Source organism: Pseudophryne corroboree, chromosome 6 (genome assembly GCF_028390025.1).
Source record: "Pseudophryne corroboree isolate aPseCor3 chromosome 6, aPseCor3.hap2, whole genome shotgun sequence".
NCBI lineage: Eukaryota > Metazoa > Chordata > Amphibia > Anura > Myobatrachidae > Pseudophryne > Pseudophryne corroboree.
Window position 1 is genome coordinate 669,034,639 of NC_086449.1, and position 19,311 is coordinate 669,053,949.

Sequence of the window (19,311 nt, forward strand, 5' to 3'; positions counted from 1 at the left end):
GATCGATGTAATAGCCATCGTCCAGTTTAAAAACCATAAACCAAAAGGCGGAAGGGTGTAGCGGAAGGAGACGAAACGCTGACTGGATGTCCAATTTACACATCACTGCCCCCTGCCCAAAAGACCGGATCGTGTATATGGCCGAATCAAAGGATAGGTAAACAACCCAACACTGATCATAAGGGATAGCATCATTAACCGATGACCCCATAGGACAGGAAAGATGTTGGATGAGGCTAAATTTGTCAGCGGTCTTTTTGGGCACTATGCCTACGGGGGACAAGACCAAATCTGGCAAGGGGGGTTCCCGGAAAGGGCCTATCATTCTCCCTAATGCCACCTCTGCCTCCACCTTCTGCCGAAGCACGTCCGGAAACTCCCGAGCCGAATGCAGATTCGTACCCGCCCCGGGACCCACCTGTCCATGTATCGGCAAGGGGAAGCCCGACGCGAAACCCGAGTGTAAAAATTGGGCGTCCACCAGCCGCGGGTATCGTCGCAGCCAGGGAATGAGTGCCTGAAGTCTAATTGGGGTGGGGGCTGTGGCCAACGCCGGTGACCGCTGGAGCGCGACTCCCTGGACTGGGGCAGTCCTTAATCCCGTGGCCCCCGCCACATCTGATACAGGAATGTCGAAAATGACACCGCCCCCCAAGTCGCATTGGGCATTATTAAAAGCGAAGCATTTGCCATGCCCCGCACGCCCTAAACCGCCGCGAAACCCGGCAGAACGAGAGGCAGGTCGTTTTGCCCATCGTCTTGCCGTGCCGCCTTCCTCAGTGCCGGACGAACCCTGGGTCAGTTCAAAGCACAACTCCACATCTTTTTTACCGAAGTTATAGATCTGCCGCCCGTGTTGTTTGTGCCGAAAATCCTCATCGTAACGCCGCCAGGCCGACCCTTTGTACTTATGGTACAGCACGTGTATGAGGAATTGATAGCACACAACGTTTATGTGCTCATCCGGGCGCGTTTCTAGATATCGCGCCGCAAAGATCAACATGCATCGTACCCAATTCGGGTAGGAGCGCAAAGCGTCCTCGCTACCCTGCCCCTTTTTCTTAGCTGAAAGCAAGGCTTTACCTTCGTCGCTAGTAAGAGCAAAAATATTGACATATTGGCCATTACAAATACGGTCCCGGACCTGGGGCCTGAGTCCACATTGTACAGACGTATTAGCGCAGTGCACGGTGTCCGATTCCACCGATACTTGGGAGGCGGATGAGGTTGAATACCAATGCTTGCGCCGTCTGCGACGCTTAACCCTGTGCAAGCCACTGTCTGAGGAGGACAGACCCTCCGAGGACGTGGAGGCAAGGGAAGAATCCGTGCCCTGACGCCTGCGCCTGTTGCGCTTGCCGGAAATCCTACACGCACTGCTGCCTACGCTAGAGGAGCTGGAGTGAGTACCCGAACCGAAGCTGCTACGGGTGTAACCGCGCTCCCCCTGGACCAGTCGGGGTCCGAGGAAGACTCACCTGCACGAGAGGGAACACCGTCCGTCCCACCGGCCACCGGACGACTCGTGGATGCACCGACTGACTCCATTCCTGACCCGGCGTCCGCGGCTGGGGAGACAAAAGAGACATTGTTCCTCTGCTCCACCACCGGACCAGCAGCCGCCGGTAGCGGGGCAGGAAGGGGGACCGTTGCGCCAGAGGACAGAAGTGGGGTAAGAGATTGCGCAATGCTATCCGCCAAAAAAGCAGTGGGCCGCCTCAGTCCCCCGGGTACGGAGGATAACAAGGGAGCTATAGCTGACACAACAGCGGCACAAATGGCGGACAAGACAGTGGCATCCACCAAGGGTGCAGCCGCAGTGGCAGGCGAAGTAAGAACTGACCCGCCACACGAGTCGCGCGCCCCACCGGAGGTACGCAAACCTCCCGTCGGGAGCAAGGACCCGGAGGATCCCTCACTATCGGGAATCACGGCACATCCGACCTGCTGCGCTAAACCGCGGCTGAACCGTCAGCGCCGCGACCGTCTCCTAACCCGAGCGTCAGCCTCCGGAGGGGAAATCGGAGAGTCGTCACTACTAGAAGGGAGCAGCGCGACGTCGGACTGAGAGCTCTCCGCAGAAGCATCAGCAGGAGATGACTGGATGCGGGGAGGGGGAGATGGTTCGTGAGCCACCTGCGCATGCCGCCCCCTTATGGGGTGAGTGACCGGCAGCTGGGACCCTGGCTAGTGTCCGGCAGGAGCCGCGCGGCCACGGGCGGCGGCAGCACTACCCGCCAAGCGAGGTGCCCTGGAAGGGACCGGCGCCCCGGGCCCATCCACAGCAGGAGAGGCTGGGTGGCCCGCCCCACCGCGGGTGGACGCGTCACGCCCCCGCACGACAGGCCCTGCACTGTCTGTAACCGGCAACGCCCCCCCCGCCGCCGCAGAGCGGGGGCGACGCCCCACCCCGATGCGGGAGGGCGCTGACCGGACCGGCGATGTTAGAGAGGGTATTATCACAGAGGGGGTAGGCCTCATCTGGGCCCCCCTGCTGCGTGGTTGACCTGCGGCACGCGCGTGCTGCCCAGACTGATTGCGTCCAGCAGCCGCGCAACCCCCCACCCGCCCACTGCTGAGGTCTGGAGGAAGGGGACTGCCCTCCCTGGCAGGGGAGAGCCGCCAAGCCGCAGGGCTGGAGCTCCGTCCCAGCCCCACGTGACCCGTGCAGCCATCCGCCGCACCAAGCGGTGGGGCCAGGGGCGGCAGAACACCGTTCCTGGCAGGCCGCCTAAGACGTCCCCGGCTCCCCGGCGCTCCATCCACCGCCGCTGTCAGCAGCGGGGACGGAGACGGAGAGCGCGAACGCGGGGGAGCGCGGGCGGGTTCGGCCGCGCACGCCCCTCGTCTCCCACACGGCAGCTGCAGCAGGGCTACCCCAGGCCGGCAGGACCTCAGAGGAGTCCGCGGGGAGGCCAGCGCTGCGGCTAGGTCGCGATCGGACGGCCATAACACAAAGGGGGGTAGGGGGTAATAGCAAAGAATAATACACAGGGGAGAGGGGAGGCACAGTAAGGAATAAGAGTAAAGGGTAAGAAAGGAGGGAATAGGAGAGTGAAGGTAGCAGTAGGAATAGGAAAGTAGAAGTGGCAGAAAGAGCAAGGGAATGAAACTTGAAATTACTAAGTAAAAATGGGTAGTAATTGCAGCCTCACGAGAAGAACTGAAAGAGGCAGGAAGTACCAGGTCAGCAGCCTATATGTATGGCAGGACAGCCCCTATCCACAATCCAGCCTCCCGGTCCTTCTATCTACGTTCCTCCAACCACAAAACATTAACCCCTTCCAAGCCAAGGTGATGCATTGAGAGGCGCTCCGCAAGCCCAGACGGTGCGTTTATGCTGCTATGGTCACATTATATTCCCTACGCAGTCTATTAATCAGGGTCTTCACCTGGGGGCCATTAATCTCTTTTGCATAACCGCCACCTCCCCAGGGCTTTCGGCGTCTTGACCGGGGAAGGGGGGGCGCAGCCTCCTCAGGGCTTCCAGCATCTTCACCTGGGAGGCAGTGGCATTTAAGCTCTTTTGCATGGCCGCCGCCTTCCCAGGCCTCCATCGTCTTCACCTGGGGGGGCAGCGGCCTTTAAGCTCTTTTGCATGGCCATCGCCTTACCCAGGACTTCCAGCGTTTTCACCTGGTGGGCGGCGGCTGTTAAGCTCTTTTGCATAGCCACCGGCCATCCAGGACTTCCGGTGTCTTCGGTCTTCAGGAGCTCTTCCCTGCTCCTCCTCCGCCGTCGGTCTGACTCGCCGCTGCCTCGCACTGACTAATGTAAGTCAGCTGGAGGGGGTGGGGTGATGATGCAGCGAGCCGTGATTGGCTTGCGGCGGCCATCTTGAATTTCAAATATGACGCTGAGGCGACATTTTTTAAATTGGTACCGTTCCGCTGCCAAACTCTGCAGAATGGCCTGCCCCTAATACTCTCATCGCCGCCCGCACCTCCGCTGCCTCCCGCCGCCTGCACCTCTGCCGCCCGCACCTCCGCCGCGCCCACACAGTGATTGACAGCAGATCCAGTGACGGATCCGCTGGACAATCACTATGGCCTCACTGACAGGGGTATGCTTTCACGGGTTGAAAGCACGTCCCTGTATGAAAGTGGCACCTCTATTGGTGCCGCTATCCCATGTATTTTCAATGGGCTTTTAATGCCCGTTGCTAGGCCCCGTCCGCGCCCTCCCCCCGCTCCCACACCTTTCCCCATTCACAACGGGAGGCACCACGATCGGTGCCTCCCAAACTCATTTAGAAAGGGAATGCGATCAGATTAATATAAAGCAGATAGTTATGACACATAATATGTGTCATAAACAGTGCCAGATTAAGGTCATGATGGGCCTGGAGCTGAAATTTATAAATGGCCTATTGTGTGCCACTGCAGTGGGTGTGACTACTGATATGGAGGTGTGATCGGTGCCATGAGGTGTGGCTAGCACCATGGAGGTCATATCTACCCACCTTCATTCACCCACCCCAATCTCCCTCCCCTCTTTGATTATATGATGCATGCACCACCTATTATATTATTAACAATTTAATAAAAAAACAAACAAACAAACAAACAAACACAAACTATGGGTTATTATTAATAAAAAAAAAAAATGTTATTGAGGTTCTATATACAGTATATAGACAAATGCAGGCTGGCACTCCTCAATATTTGACCAACAAGCTCTGGTGCCAGTCCAATTAATCAAATAGCATATGGAAATGGTGGCGTTACTCAGATTCTCTTAATCAGACAGAAGTAACTGCAGACGCGAGATATCCTGTTGGCAGCTGTATTTTACCGCTGCTAATAGGATCGCCTGGGACTATCTTATTAGCGCCGATGCCGGCATCTTTATCCCTTCATTCCGGCACTTATTGGACAAAATCACCGATAAGCAGCCGCCAGAGCAGCGAAAAACACATGGGATCGGGAATTTATCCCCGATCCCATGGGTAATCATTCGGCTGCGGGTATAATTTCGGCCATTAAAGACGGCCTCTAATTGGATACCATGGGGTATATTTACTAACATTCGTAATTCTCCCGATTTGGTGGGAGAATAATCACGAATGACATCGAAAGTGTAAAACTGCAACTTTTTGAATTTGTTACGACGGATTTACTAAGCTGCCGTATTTTGCCTTTTCGGGTTTTCCGATGTCGATGTCATTCGTTTTTTTTCCAGTTTTTTACGGCAGTGATTAGCAAAACACTGCCGACTTTTTAAAAATGAATCTCGGCCGGATCTGTGTGATCCGTGCTGGGGTTCATTTTTTTTTTTTTTTTTAAATTAAACAGTGTAAAATCATAAAAAAAATTGCGTGGGGTCCCCCCTCCTAAGCATAACCAGCCTCGGGCTCTTTGAGCCGATCCTGGTTGCAGAAATATGGGGGAAAAAATGACAGGGGTTCCCCCATATTTAAGCAACCAGCATCGGGCTCTGCGCCTGGTCCTGGTTCTAAAAATACGGGGGACAAAAAGAGTAGGGGTCCCCCGTATTTTTAAAACCAGCACCGGGCTCCACTAGCTGGACAGATAATGCCACAGCCGGGGGTCACTTTGATATAGTGCCCTGCGGCCGTGGCATCAAAAATCCAACTAGTCACCCCTGGCCGGGGTACCCTGGGGGAGTGGGGACCCCTTCAATCAAGGGGTCCCCCCCCCAGCCACCCAAGGGCCAGGGGTGAAGCCCGAGGCTGTCCCCCCCCATCCAATGGGCTGCGGATGGGGGGGCTGATAGCCTTTTGTGATAATGAAAATATATTGTTTTTAGTAGCAGTACTACAAGGCCCAGCAAGCCTCCCCCGCATGCTGGTACTTGGAGAACCACAAGTACCAGCATGCGGCGGAAAAACGGGCCCGCTGGTACCTGTAGTACTATTACTAAAAAAATACCCAAAAAAAGACAAGACACACACACCGTGAAAGTAAAGATTTATTACATACATGCACACAAACATACATACATACTTACCTTATGTTCACACGAGGGTCTGTCCTCTTCTCCAGTAGAATCCAAGGGGTACCTGTTGAATAAATTCTACTCACCAGATCCCGGGTCCCAGGGTCCTCGGGGCAACCATTTGTAATCCAGGTACTTGAATAAAATAACAAAACGGAGAGCCGAGCCACGAACTGAAAGGGGCCCCATGTTTTCCCATGGGACTCCTTTCCCCGAATGCCAGAAACCCACTCTGACTGATGTCTAAGTGGGTTTCTTCAGCCAATCAGGGAGCGCTACGTTGTAGCACCCTCCTGATCGGCTGTGTGCTCCTGTACTGAGTGACAGGCGGCACACGGCAGTGATACAATGTAGCGCCTATGCGCTCCATTGTAACCAATGGTGGGAACTTTCTGCCCTGCGGTTGACCTAAAGTGACGTCACCGCTGAGCAGAAAGTTCCCACCATTGGTTACAATGGAGCGCATAGGCGCTACATTGTAACACTGCCGTGTGCCGCCTGTCACTCAGTACAGGAGCACACAGCCGATCAGGAGGGTGCTACAACGTAGCGCTCCCTGATTGGCTGAAGAAACCCACTTAGACATCAGTCAGAGTGGGTTTCTGACATTCGGGGAAAGGAGTCCCATGTGAAAACATGGGGCCCCTTTCAGTTCGTGGCTCGGCTCTCCGTTTTGTTATTTTATTCAGGTACCTGGATTACAAATGGTTGCCCCGAGGACCCTGGGACCCGGGATCTGGTGAGTAGAATTTATTCAACAGGTACCCCTTGGATTCTACTGGAGAAGAGGACAGACCCTCGTGTGAACATAAGGTAAGTATGTATGTATGTTTGTGTGCATGTATGTAATAAATCTTTACTTTCACGGTGTGTGTGTCTTGTCTTTTTTTGGGTATTTTTTTAGTAATAGTACTACAGGTACCAGCGGGCCCGTTTTTCCGCCGCATGCTGGTACTTGTGGTTCTCCAAGTACCAGCATGCGGGTGAGGCTTGCTGGGCCTTGTAGTACTGCTACTAAAAACAATATATTTTCATTATCACAAAAGGCTATCAGCCCCCCCATCCGCAGCCAATTGGATGGGGGGGGACAGCCTCGGGCTTCACCCCTGGCCCTTGGGTGGCTGGGGGGGGGACCCCTTGATTGAAGGGGTCCCCACTCCCCCAGGGTACCCCGGCCAGGGGTGACTAGTTGGATTTTTGATGCCACGGCCGCAGGGCACTATATCAAAGTGACCCCCGGCTGTGGCATTATCTGTCCAGCTAGTGGAGCCCGGTGCTGGTTTTAAAACTACGGGGGACCCCTACTCTTTTTGTCCCCCGTATTTTTGGAACCAGGACCAGGCGCAGAGCCCGATGCTGGTTGCTTAAATATGGGGGAACCCCTGTCAATTTTTTTCCCATATTTCTGCAACCAGGATCGGCTCAAAGAGCCCGAGGCTGGTTATGCTTAGGAGGGGGGACCCCACGCAATTTTTTTTGAGAAAATAATCACTTTCCCACCCCTTCCCACTGATATACATGCACGGATCTCATGGATCCGTGCATGCCTATACAATCACGGATTAAAAAAGCTGGTCTGTTTTTTTTTAGCACTTTTTTACGAGTTGTAATTTTTCACGGCAGTGTTTTTTTTTTTTTTGCTTTGCACTTCTTAGTAAATTACCGAGATTCATACTTAAACAGCCGCGTTTTGACCGATGGTGTATTCATTTGTATTTTTTTTGTTGGACTTCCAAAAAATTACGAATGCCCTCATCACTGCCGTGATTATTGCTTAGTAAATTACCGAGATGACACTTTGATGAAAAAACGGCATCTCGGTCAAAATCGGGACCTTAGTAAATATACCCCCATGATGTTATTAATCGTGATATACGGCCGTTTCAACGTACAAAATCGCATCAGGGCTAATTGGATACCCCCACAGTCTTTTTGAATGCCAACATTTCAGGGACCTAGAGATCTATTTATCACCATCCTCATCTGATGATGCGGATGACAGGTGATAACCTAGACCAAACTCGCACTTTGATACTTGAGTACATCACATGGATGTATCAATTATCGCATGCAGGGACAGAGGCTCTGTCCCTGCAATGCCTCTCCAGAGCCTCATCGGGGTATTTCTTGTAAAAAATACCCCGATGTCCTGCTGTGCATGCACCAATGCCCATCGCTACCGCCAGTCCCCCCCCCCCCCTCGTTGCTACTACCCCTGCACCGAAAAAGCACCCACCCCTGGATTTTATACTTACCAGTCGCAGAAGCGATGTCCGCTGCTCCTTGAGGCTGCCGGGTGCTGGGTTCTTCTTCTGCGCTGTGACCCGTGGTGCTGTAAAGTGAGCTGCCATTTTGCAGCGTCACTTTACTGCATCGGGGTCACAGTGCAGTATATGGAGGTCACAATTTCTATATTCCCTGGGGGGGGTATAGCGGTTCGAATCTTGTTTTCCCGACAAAGATTAGTCCGACAGTGATTTGTCAGACAATGTAGTTTTACCGTCAAACTATGGTTCGACATTAATCATACCTCGACATAGATAACTTAGACAATGAAAGTAAACAGACCTCTCGAAGATCGACAGCGTGTAAAAAAAGCCTGACAATGATCAATTAGATACGTATTACACAGACACTGTTGAAGACCGACAAAGCATACAGGGGCGTATCTATTGTTTGGCAAGGATGGCACTCGCCAGGGGCGCTGCCCAGCGGGGGGGCGCCGCCCGGCGGTGCCACCCGCGATCAGTTTTGAATGTTATCAGTGCTTCTCGCTGCTCAGCTCAGCTGCTCTCTCAGAAACATCAGCGCTGCCGCTGATTGAGAGAAAGGGGCAGCAGAAAGCACTGTCAGTGTATGCCAACAGGACAGTGGGAGAAGTCCAGCGAGGGGTGGAGGGGGAGGGATGTCCGGGGGCACTCGTTATCATACAATATAATGGATCAGATGCAGCATCGGACAGCATGTGCTGTATAATCACAAAACACATGCTGCAGTGCAAGGATTGAGTTTTAACTATGTGTTCTCTGCCCCCCCACCCGTGGGTGCACTTGTGGATATGAAGGGGTGGGGGTGGGGTGGGGCTCCCGCGGGGGGGGGGGGGGGTGTCCGGGGGTCGGGGGCCCTCTTTATAATACAATATACTGGATCAGATGCAGCATCGGACAGCCTGTGCTGTATAATCACAAAACACATGCTGCAGTGCAAGGATTGAGTTTTAACTATGTGTTCTCTGCCCCCCCACCCGTGGGTGCACTTGTGGATATGAAGGGGTGGGGGTGGGGTGGGGCTCCCGCGGGGGGGGGGGGGTGTCCGGGGGTCGGGGGCCCTCTTTATAATACAATATACTGGATCAGATGCAGCATCGGACAGCCTGTGCTGTATAATCACAAAACACATGCTGCAGTGCAAGGATTGAGTTTTAACTATGTGTGCTCTGCCCCCCCCCACCCGTGGGTGCACTTGTGGTTATGAAGGAAGGGGGGGGGGGAGGCAGGGCACACATGGCTAAAACTCAAACCTTGCAGCATGTATTTTGTGATTATGCAGCACAGGCTGTCCAATGCTGCATCTGGTCCAGTATATTGTATGATAAAGAGTGGAGCAGCTCTTGCTGTAGGGTACACAGCAGCTCTGTACCTCAGGGCACCTCTCCTTCTTTGCTGGGCTGTAGAGGCTTTCTCCGTGCCACAGCAGCAGAAGATCACATGTCCAACAAGCTCCTCCCCTCCTTCCTGACAGAGGTAGAACAGAGCAGACTTTACAACAGCACCCATTGACTCCTCCCCCTCTCCTATCTCATCCCTTACATGACCAGTGGTCATGCCTGGGTCCACGGGCCTCCTTCGCTGGAGTGGTGAGTGACCAGAGAGCCCTGTGCCTGCCTGCTTCCCACCCCCCTGTGAGTGGCCCCATGTACCCCCACCTTATGGCCCCCTCTTCCTCCCTCACCCTGGTGTGTGGACCCCTGTGTGTATATGAAACCTTGCGCCCTCCTTCCCCCCAACCCCCAGTGTGTAGCCCCTCTACCCCCCTGTCTTATGTGTGTGTGACACCATCTATCCCCCCCTCATGTTATTGTGTGGCCCGCTATGCCCGCTGCCTTTGTGAGTGTGTGTGTCACCCTGTGCCCCCCTACTCCTGTATGCAGGGCCGGTTAAAGGGCGCTCTGCGCCCCGGGCAGGAAAAGGGGTGTGGCCTAATACAGGGGGCGTGGCCAGTTACGCCCCCTGTACATTGCTAGCGCCGCTTGAATGCTGAGCGGTGCGCGATGACGTCATCGCGCACCGCACAGCAAAAGGTCCTCTCCACGAAGGGAAACTAGACGCTATGCGTCTAGTTCCCTTCGTGGAGAGGACCTTTGCTGTGCGGTGCGCGATTACGTCATCGCGCACCGCTCAGCAAAGTTACTCTCCACGAAGGGAAACTAGACGCATAGCGTCTAGTTCCCTTCACAGGAGGCGAACGGGGACGGCAGCGGGCAGCGGAGGCGGACGGGGGACACAGCGGGCAGCAGTGGCGGATCTTGCCACGGTGCGGCGCCCTCCGGATGGCGCCAGCGCCCTCCGGAAGGCGGCGCCCCGGGCAAAAGTCCTTCTTGCCCGTGGCAAGATCCGCTACTGCCTGTGTGTATAACATTGTGTACTCCCCCATGTGTGGTGCATTGTGTCTCCTGCCCCTATGTTTGATACACTTTGCACCCCCTGCACCTCTGTGTGTGTCGCCCAGTGCCCCCCCCCCCCGTGTTTGACACCGTGTGCCCGCTGCCTTTGTGTGTGTGTCACCCTGTTCCCCCCTACCCCTGTGTATATGATATTCTGTGTCCCCTTGTCTGGCACAAATAAACTTTTATTTTAGTCCATGGGGGTCCCTCTGCTCTTTAGTGCCCCGAGCATTCCAGAGCCTTAATCAAGCTCTGATGCACCCTGCCCCAAAAAATACCCTTGTAACATAATTTTGCAGAGTACGCACATTTTTACTAATGCAGCCTCTAATAAATGTTTAATAAAGAGTTTATTTCTTTCAAAACTGTTAACTTTAGTTTTTATTAGCAAATATCCAAGTTATAAGTACAGAGTATTACTACACCTAAATACGTGTGTGTGTGAGTGGGGGGGGGGGGCAGTCCCTTACTTTGCCAGGGGCGCTTGGACCCCTAGATACACCCCTGAAAGCATATATAGACATTTTAAAGTCCGACAGGACATAAGTCAGATAAGCTCAAGACCGACAAACAAAAGACCAACAAAACATATATAGACATTTAAAAATCAGATAGGACACATGTCAGGTAAGCACAAGACCGACACACATAAGACCGACACACATTCATTATCAAAAAATAATATTACACATAACAGACAGTTCTTAGACAAGTATTCTTACTCCGAAACAGGCCCTTATCATCTGTCCTGAGACTTGTAGTTCTCCTAACCACCCCTACACACTCAGTCATGGCGTCGCCACCATACCTGGACGCAACGCTCTCAATAGCTATTGCGGGTGGACGGGACTCATAGCATCTTGTCTTGGACGGCCCCCCGTCGCCAGCAATAGCTACTGAGGGGTGTGTGTGTGTGTGTGTGTGGGGGGGGGGGTTGGCTGTATGGTTTGGGCTTGGTAGCTGTAAAGCTGACAGGTGTTGCTGGGACCTGTAGTTCCACGGATGAGGGTAGCGCCGGGGGTAATGCTGTTAGCGTAGGCGCGTCTGAGGTTAGACAGCATGGTACCGTTGCTGGGGTGACGATGGAGGCGTCCAGGACAGGGCGCCCAGAAATCGCGGCGGAACGGACGGAAGAGGGGTGACTGAGGGGATGGGGTGCTTTGCGGGGAAGGGTGGGGTGTGGGGGCGGTTGGCCTTGCACTCATGACTTTGGCCTGTATGGTTTGGGCTTGGTAGCTGTAAGGCTGACAGGTGTGGCTGGGACCTGTAGTTCCACGGATAAGGGTAGCACCGGGGGTAACGCTGTTAGCGAAGGCGCGTCTGAGGTTAGACGGCATGGTGCTGTTGCTGGGTTGACAATGGAGGCGTCCAGGACAGGGCGCCCAGAAATCGCGGCGGAACGGACGGAAGAGGGGTGACTGAGGGGATGGGGTGCTTTGCGGGGAAGGGTGGGGTGTGGGGGGTTTGGCCTGTATGGTTTGGGCTTGGTAGCTGTAAATCTGACAGGTGTGGCTGGGACCTGTAGTTCCACGGATGAGGGTAGCGCCGTGGGCTGTTGGGGTGACAACCGTCCACCCACCTAACCTATTTGGAGCTGAGGGTACAGGTGTGTACGCGGCGACATGTATGTAGGAGGGTAGTCTTGGGGAAATGAAAGTCGCAGAAGTCTATGATATCGATATATTGGCCCCTGTCCTAATAATCTGTCGGTCTTTTGCGTGCCGGTATTATTTTATTCTTTTATATGTATGTATTGTCTAGGTATATGATGTCGGTCTTTTATGTGTCGGTATTATTGCTGTCTGTTTTATGATTTGTCGATCATTTGCCTGTCTATGCATACACTGTCGGTCTTTTACTTGTCGATATTATCGGGTCTGTTTGATTAATTGTCGGTCTTTTTTACTGTCTATGTATGCACTGTCGGGTTTTTGTCATGTCGGTCAAATGCACGTCTGACTTGTGTTTTGTCGGTCTTTTGTGTGTCTGCATATATACTGTCGGTCTGTTGTGTTTCGGTATAAATCTTGTCTGATGAAGGACTTGTCGGTCTGTTTTGTTGTCGATTTATGCTATGTCGGTTTTGGGGTGGTCGATGTGACTGTTGTCTGACTTATGAACTGTCGGTCTTTGTTCTGTCGGACTGTTGGTCTTGTCGGGTTTTCCTTTGTCTTTATTTTAACTTTGTCTGACTTTTAACTGTCGGTCTCTCACTACTGTCTAACTGGTGTCTTTCTGTCTTCTGTTGTCGGTCTTTTCGCTGTCTGTATTCTTTATGTCGGCGAGTCAGCCGGAACCCCCCTGGGGAATGTAGAAATGTTGACATTAAAAGGACGATGAATATGCCGCTAGGTAACACTGTGTGTTTTTACTTCAACCTAATTGAGAGACTCTGAGTGACACCATTTCGTATGATATATATATATATATATATAGATAGATAATCGACATTATCTATCTATCTATCTATCTATCTATCTATCTATCTATCTATCTATCTATCTATCTATCTAACAGGAATGAAAGCTATACCTTATACACACTTAGAATACACTTTACCATGGAGCCGCTGCGGCCGCTAAACCTAGTACACACGCTACGTACTTTATACACTGTTTGCGTACGGAGTCCCGTATCACTGTACGGACTTAGCGTACAAACGCCGCGCTGGGGGTACAAAGTACTCACAGCGCGCACACACCCAGAGATACACTTTAAACCTTCACAGTAATGCAATGCAATGATATTACACTTTAAACCTTATGCCCTGCTCGCCCCATGCTAGTTACGCCTCTGGCAGTGCTACAGAGTGTATACAGCGGGTGCTTCTGGTGAGCCCAGTGCCAGGTGAGCGGGTGCTGAGACACCACAGCCGGAGGCCGGAAACAGCCAGGCCTGGTGAGTGGAGTGGACACCGCAGCCATCTTGCAGCAGTGAGGAACCTTCAGAAACGGGTCCAGCAACTGAAATCCTCCACCAACCCCAGCGTGTTACAATAGCAGGAAAGCTATTCCCCAAACCTTTAATATCAGGCAGAACAGCAAAACTAATACTACAAAGTTTAAAATAATTCTAAGATAAAATATAGATATTACATTTAATGTACTGTAGGTTTTAACAAAAAATAAAAGTTACTGAAAAAGCACACATCCAGATAGAATATTTTTTATATTTGTATTTTCAGTTGTTTCAATGGAAACCAATATACAGTATCTGTATACATAAATACATTTATAGTTTTCAATTACCTGTTATTGGCTTGTGGTCTCTGATTGCTGGAACAATATGATTCACAAAATTCTCACAAAAAACCCCCCAGAAAGAAAGTATGCTGATCCACTGGTAGAAATATAAATATCTCACACGGTTATTTCTCCTATTGGAATCAACTAGCTGGACCAGCAGCAGTGTGTAAGAGGGAGAAAACATGCATGTGGGGACCCAGTATTTACTAGTGGTCTTGAGTGCAATAATCTAAGATTACGGCATATGGATGAGTGGCGAGTAATTTGAATTGTCTGTGGAAGTACAGATAAGCGGTCATAAAAGACTAAGCCAATAAGTGGAATTACACTTTATGTAATTTTACAAAGCAAAGAAAAGCATATGAACTGAGCAACTTATGCTATACAAATAAACCATCATATCAGACTATCTGGGACATTTTATGATTTACAGTATATTCACGCAAGCCTAGATGATTGTGGCCTCTAGCCGAAGCTGAATAAGCCAGGTCTGATATAGTGTGAATTAGAGATGAGCGCCTGAAATTTTTCGGGTTTTGTGTTTTGGGTTCGGTTCCGCGGCCGTGTTTTGGGTTCGAACGCGTTTTGGCAAAACCTCACCGAATTTTTTTTGTCGGATTCGGGTGTGTTTTGGATTCGGGTGTTTTTTTTCAAAAAACACTAAAAAACAGCTTAAATCATAGAATTTGGGGGTCATTTTGATCCCAAAGTATTATTAACCTCAAAAACCATAATTTACACTCATTTTCAGTCTATTCTGAATACCTCACACCTCACAATATTATTTTTAGTCCTAAAATTTGCACCGAGGTCGCTGTGTGAGTAAGATAAGCGACCCTAGTGGCCGACACAAACACCGGGCCCATCTAGGAGTGGCACTGCAGTGTCACGCAGGATGGCCCTTCCAAAAAACCCTCCCCAAACAGCACATGACGCAAAGAAAAAAAGAGGCGCAATGAGGTAGCTGTGTGAGTAAGATTAGCGACCCTAGTGGCCGACACAAACACCGGGCCCATCTAGGAGTGGCACTGCAGTGTCACGCAGGATGTCCCTTCCAAAAACCCTCCCCAAACAGCACATGACGCAAAGAAAAAAAGAGGCGCAATGAGGTAGCTGTGTGAGTAAGATTAGCGACCCTAGTGGCCGACACAAACACCGGGCCCATCTAGGAGTGGCACTGCAGTGTCACGCAGGATGTCCCTTCCAAAAAACCCTCCCCAAACAGCACATGACGCAAAGAAAAAAAGAGGCGCAATGAGGTAGCTGACTGTGTGAGTAAGATTAGCGACCCTAGTGGCCGACACAAACACCGGGCCCATTTAGGAGTGGCACTGCAGTGTCACGCAGGATGTCCCTTCCAAAAAACCCTCCCCAATCAGCACATGATGCAAAGAAAAAGGTTAGGTGGTATACAATTATGGACGGACTGCCTGCCGAGTGCAGACACAGAGGTAGCCACAGCCGTGAACTACCGTACTGTACTGTGTCTGCTGCTAATATAGACTGGTTGATAAAGAGATGTCGTAGTAGTATGTATGTATAAAGAAAAAAAAAAAACCACGGTTAGGTGGTATACAATTATGGACGGACTGCCTGCCGAGTGCAGACACAGAGGTAGCCACAGCCGTGAACTACCGTACTGTGTCTGCTGCGACTGGATGATAAATGATATAAAAAATATATATATATCACTACTGCAGCCGGACAGGTATATATTATATATTATATAATGACGGACCTGCTGGACACTGTCTGTCAGCAGAATGAGTTTTATTTTTATAGAATAAAAAAAACAACAACACACAAGTGAAGTCACACGACGAGTGTTTAACTTTTTCAGGCAATCACAATATAAGTATACTACTAACTATACTGGTGGTCAGTGTGGTCAGGTCACTGGTCAGTCACACTGGCAGTGGCACTCCTGCAGCAAAAGTGTGCACTGTTTAATTTTAATATAATATTATGTACTCCTGGCTCCTGCTATAACCTATAACTGGCACTGCAGTGCTCCCCAGTCTCCCCCACAATTATAAGCTGTGTGAGCTGAGCAGTCAGACAGATATATAATATATATAGATGATGCAGCACACTGGGCTGAGCCTGAGCAGTGCACACAGATATGGTATGTGACTGAGTCACTGTGTGTATCGCTTTTTTCAGGCAGAGAACGGATATATTAAATAAACTGCACTGTCTGGTGGTCACTCACTATATAATATTATGTACTCCTGGCTCCTGCTATAACCTATAACTGGCACTGCAGTGCTCCCCAGTCTCCCCCACAATTATAAGCTGTGTGAGCTGAGCAGTCAGACAGATATATAATATATATAGATGATGCAGCACACTGGGCTGAGCCTGAGCAGTGCACACAGATATGGTATGTGACTGAGTCACTGTGTGTATCGCTTTTTTCAGGCAGAGAACGGATATATTAAATAAACTGCACTGTCTGGTGGTCACTCACTAGTAAACTCTCTGCACTCTCTACACTTCTACAGTACTCCTCCTAGTCCTAAGCTCCAGTAAATCTCTCTCTCTTATAATCTAAATGGAGAGGACGCCAGCCACGTCCTCTCACTATCAATCTCAATGCACGTGTGAAAATGGCGGCGACGCGCGGCTCCTTATATAGAATCCGAGTCTCGCGAGAATCCGACAGCGTCATGATGACGTTCGGGCGCGCTCGGGTTAACCGAGCAAGGCGGGAGGATCCGAGTCTGCTCGGACCCGTGAAAAAAACCATGAAGTTCGGGCGGGTTCGGATTCAGAGAAACCGAACCCGCTCATCTCTAGTGTGAATTACATAATACTGTTTTTAAAATTGTGGATGAATTTTTCTTGTTTTTATTGTAGTAATAAATCATTTTCTTTTTATGACAAATTACTGCCTATAGAGTGATATTTATGTGATATTTATGGGTTAATCTCTGATTGGTAATGATTGGTAACAACGACACGCCCAATCCCATAGTTTTTGTGATTCACAAAATAATTTATGACTAATAACATCACATTTAGCTTAATTTAATGGAACCTTTGTTTAATTACTACAGTGAGTCCAATATGTTTCTCATTAAAAATCTTTCTTATCAAAAATATCTGGCTTTCTGACTCCACATACAGCAAAAGCAATTTCAATTTGTGAATTTAAACTTTACTGTAATCTCTGCTACTGAAAGCCACCGACATTACATGCAAGAAAATACTGTAAATGCATATATTCTGCCATATGCAGAGGTGTATGCATTTCTGTGTCATACTCGCCAACAATCAGTACGATAGACATGAGATAATCATCAGGGCACACTTGCATCAATTTATTTTTGGTGTAAAATATTCCTTAGAAAACAGGCATGTTTACAGTTCTGTCCCATTCTGCACAGTCTGCAATTTGCACCAATACTGACCAGTTTATGCCCCTTCAGTCACAAGTAGAGATAATTGACTGAAATGCTTACTACTCTCAATTGTCTGTGCTTTGTGCATACTTGGATCCGGACCACATGCAAGATACGCACCACCAAATACCGTGCAAGATACACACCACAAAATTGTGTTAAACCATACCTCCCAACATGACCCTCTCCAGGAGGGACAAAATGCTCTGCTCCTGGACTTTTCTCTCAATATATGATTGCTGACTCCTGTTTTGGACAGAGTAATGGATAAGAAAGGTGTTTCACCACAGGTGATGGCAATCAGAAATTAAGCGGGAAGTCCAGGAGCAGAGCATTGTGTCCCTCCTGGGGAGGGTCATGTTGGGATGTATGGTTAAACTCTGCATCAGCCACATGGGGCTGGATGTAATGATGCCTGAGTTCGACGGCAGTGTGGGATGCCAGCCTAACTCAGATGTTTTTTTTTTAAAGGAGCAATCACGTACAGGACAAAACAAGCCTTGCAGGTGATTGCCACTTTGCCAGACGGCTGCTGACTCAGGCGCCAATACATCCTGTCCATGGTGCCCATTAGCACTTTCAATGTTGGAAACACTGTCACAGTGGGCCTGGCTGGTGACCTGTTTAACAGAAGTGCTTTAAAGGGAATAAATATATTCATAAAAAATATTATCATGCATAAAAAGTGCATAGCAAACAATATTTACCATCAGAGGGACATTTCCACTTATCCAGTGTTAATATGGCTCTTGCTGGAACCAAAAATGCGAAAGCACTTGCTTGAAATAGAGGTAGTCTGAAACAGAGAATTATATCATCACATTGTACATCATAAATCTACAACAACTAATTATTCAAAGTTATTTTTTAAACCAGTTATTTTTTAAAGAAAAATTTATAGAAACAGCAAAACTCATGTTATATTTGCAATCCAAACCGAATCTAAAACCCAAAACTTGGATTTAAAATTTAAATTCCTAACTGTAGGACGATCCAAACCGGGACTTGCTTTTAATCTTCTTGGGAGATCCACACCAGGTTTTAGTTCAGTTTGGATCCACAAAATTCAGGTGGATTTAAATTTCTGGAGAACTCTTCTGCACATCTTTAATGTGTATATACTTTGCATTTAATATGTGTTGATTTACTATCATTTTATAATTAGTTGAAGAATAAAATTCTATTTTAAAGCCAACATACATGTTATAAAAACCATACCTCACACCAAATGTTGTCTGGATAAACGTAGTGATTCCCACACATGTGAATATGGTTCCTATAAGCTGGCTCACAGTATTTTGATCATTTCCAACACAAAGAGCATTTGCCAGAAGAAATGGTATAGCAATTGTTCCACTGAAACAAGTTAAGTAGTGCTGTAAAACATAAAAATATTATAAGCTTTAAACTTTATTTCATAAATTTTGGTAAAGGTAGGCAAGGTTTTAATTTGAGAATTATTTCATCATGCAGAAAGGGAGTCAAAATTTATGTTTTACTCAGACAATATATCTTCAATCAAAGAGTGCCCCCCCCAAAAAAAAAATTCTCCTCCTTTGGTTTATACATGATACACCTGACTCTAGGGAGCACCACCAACCTTGTGATTTAGTAAAGTATTATACCATACTACCTGGTACCCTAAATGTCGGTATGTTAAATATCACACATACATTTATTTGATCCTAATTGGATCAGGTCAGTGTGGAATTCCACAATTGAATTCCCATGCACACAGACACATAGGATTGCTGTTGGAGAAGAAAAAAACTTGATAGCGGTCAAAAGCTTTTTTGACACTAATATAAGCAATCAGATTGTTTTAAATAGAGAATCCTGCAAAATCTGTTAAACTGTGGAAACCAATTGAGATTATTTTATAAAAATTCTGAATTTAATTAAGTTTAATCCAGATATACATCCAGTATAATAATTGGCTTTACTCATGATCTCATTTATTGAGTTACCATTTAAGAAGGGAACATCCCAAACCTCATGGGCGTTATAATAAGAAAACTAACGTTGTTTAAGAAACACCCCT

General features: G+C 49.0%; 1 protein-coding gene across 4 annotated transcripts in view; it reads right to left on the bottom strand.

The window, feature by feature from the left end:
* Nucleotides 1–19,311, bottom strand: part of SLC23A1 (solute carrier family 23 member 1) — an 894,224-nt gene that overhangs the window by 596,404 nt on the left and 278,509 nt on the right. For all 4 annotated transcript variants that reach the window (XM_063928249.1, XM_063928250.1, XM_063928251.1 and 1 more), the window contains exons 3-4: nt 18,489–18,646; nt 17,978–18,066 (exon numbers count right to left, since the gene is read on the bottom strand). In XM_063928249.1, the coding sequence (XP_063784319.1) occupies nt 17,978–18,066; nt 18,489–18,646 (247 nt within the window). The remainder of the gene's footprint in view (nt 1–17,977; nt 18,067–18,488; nt 18,647–19,311) is intronic.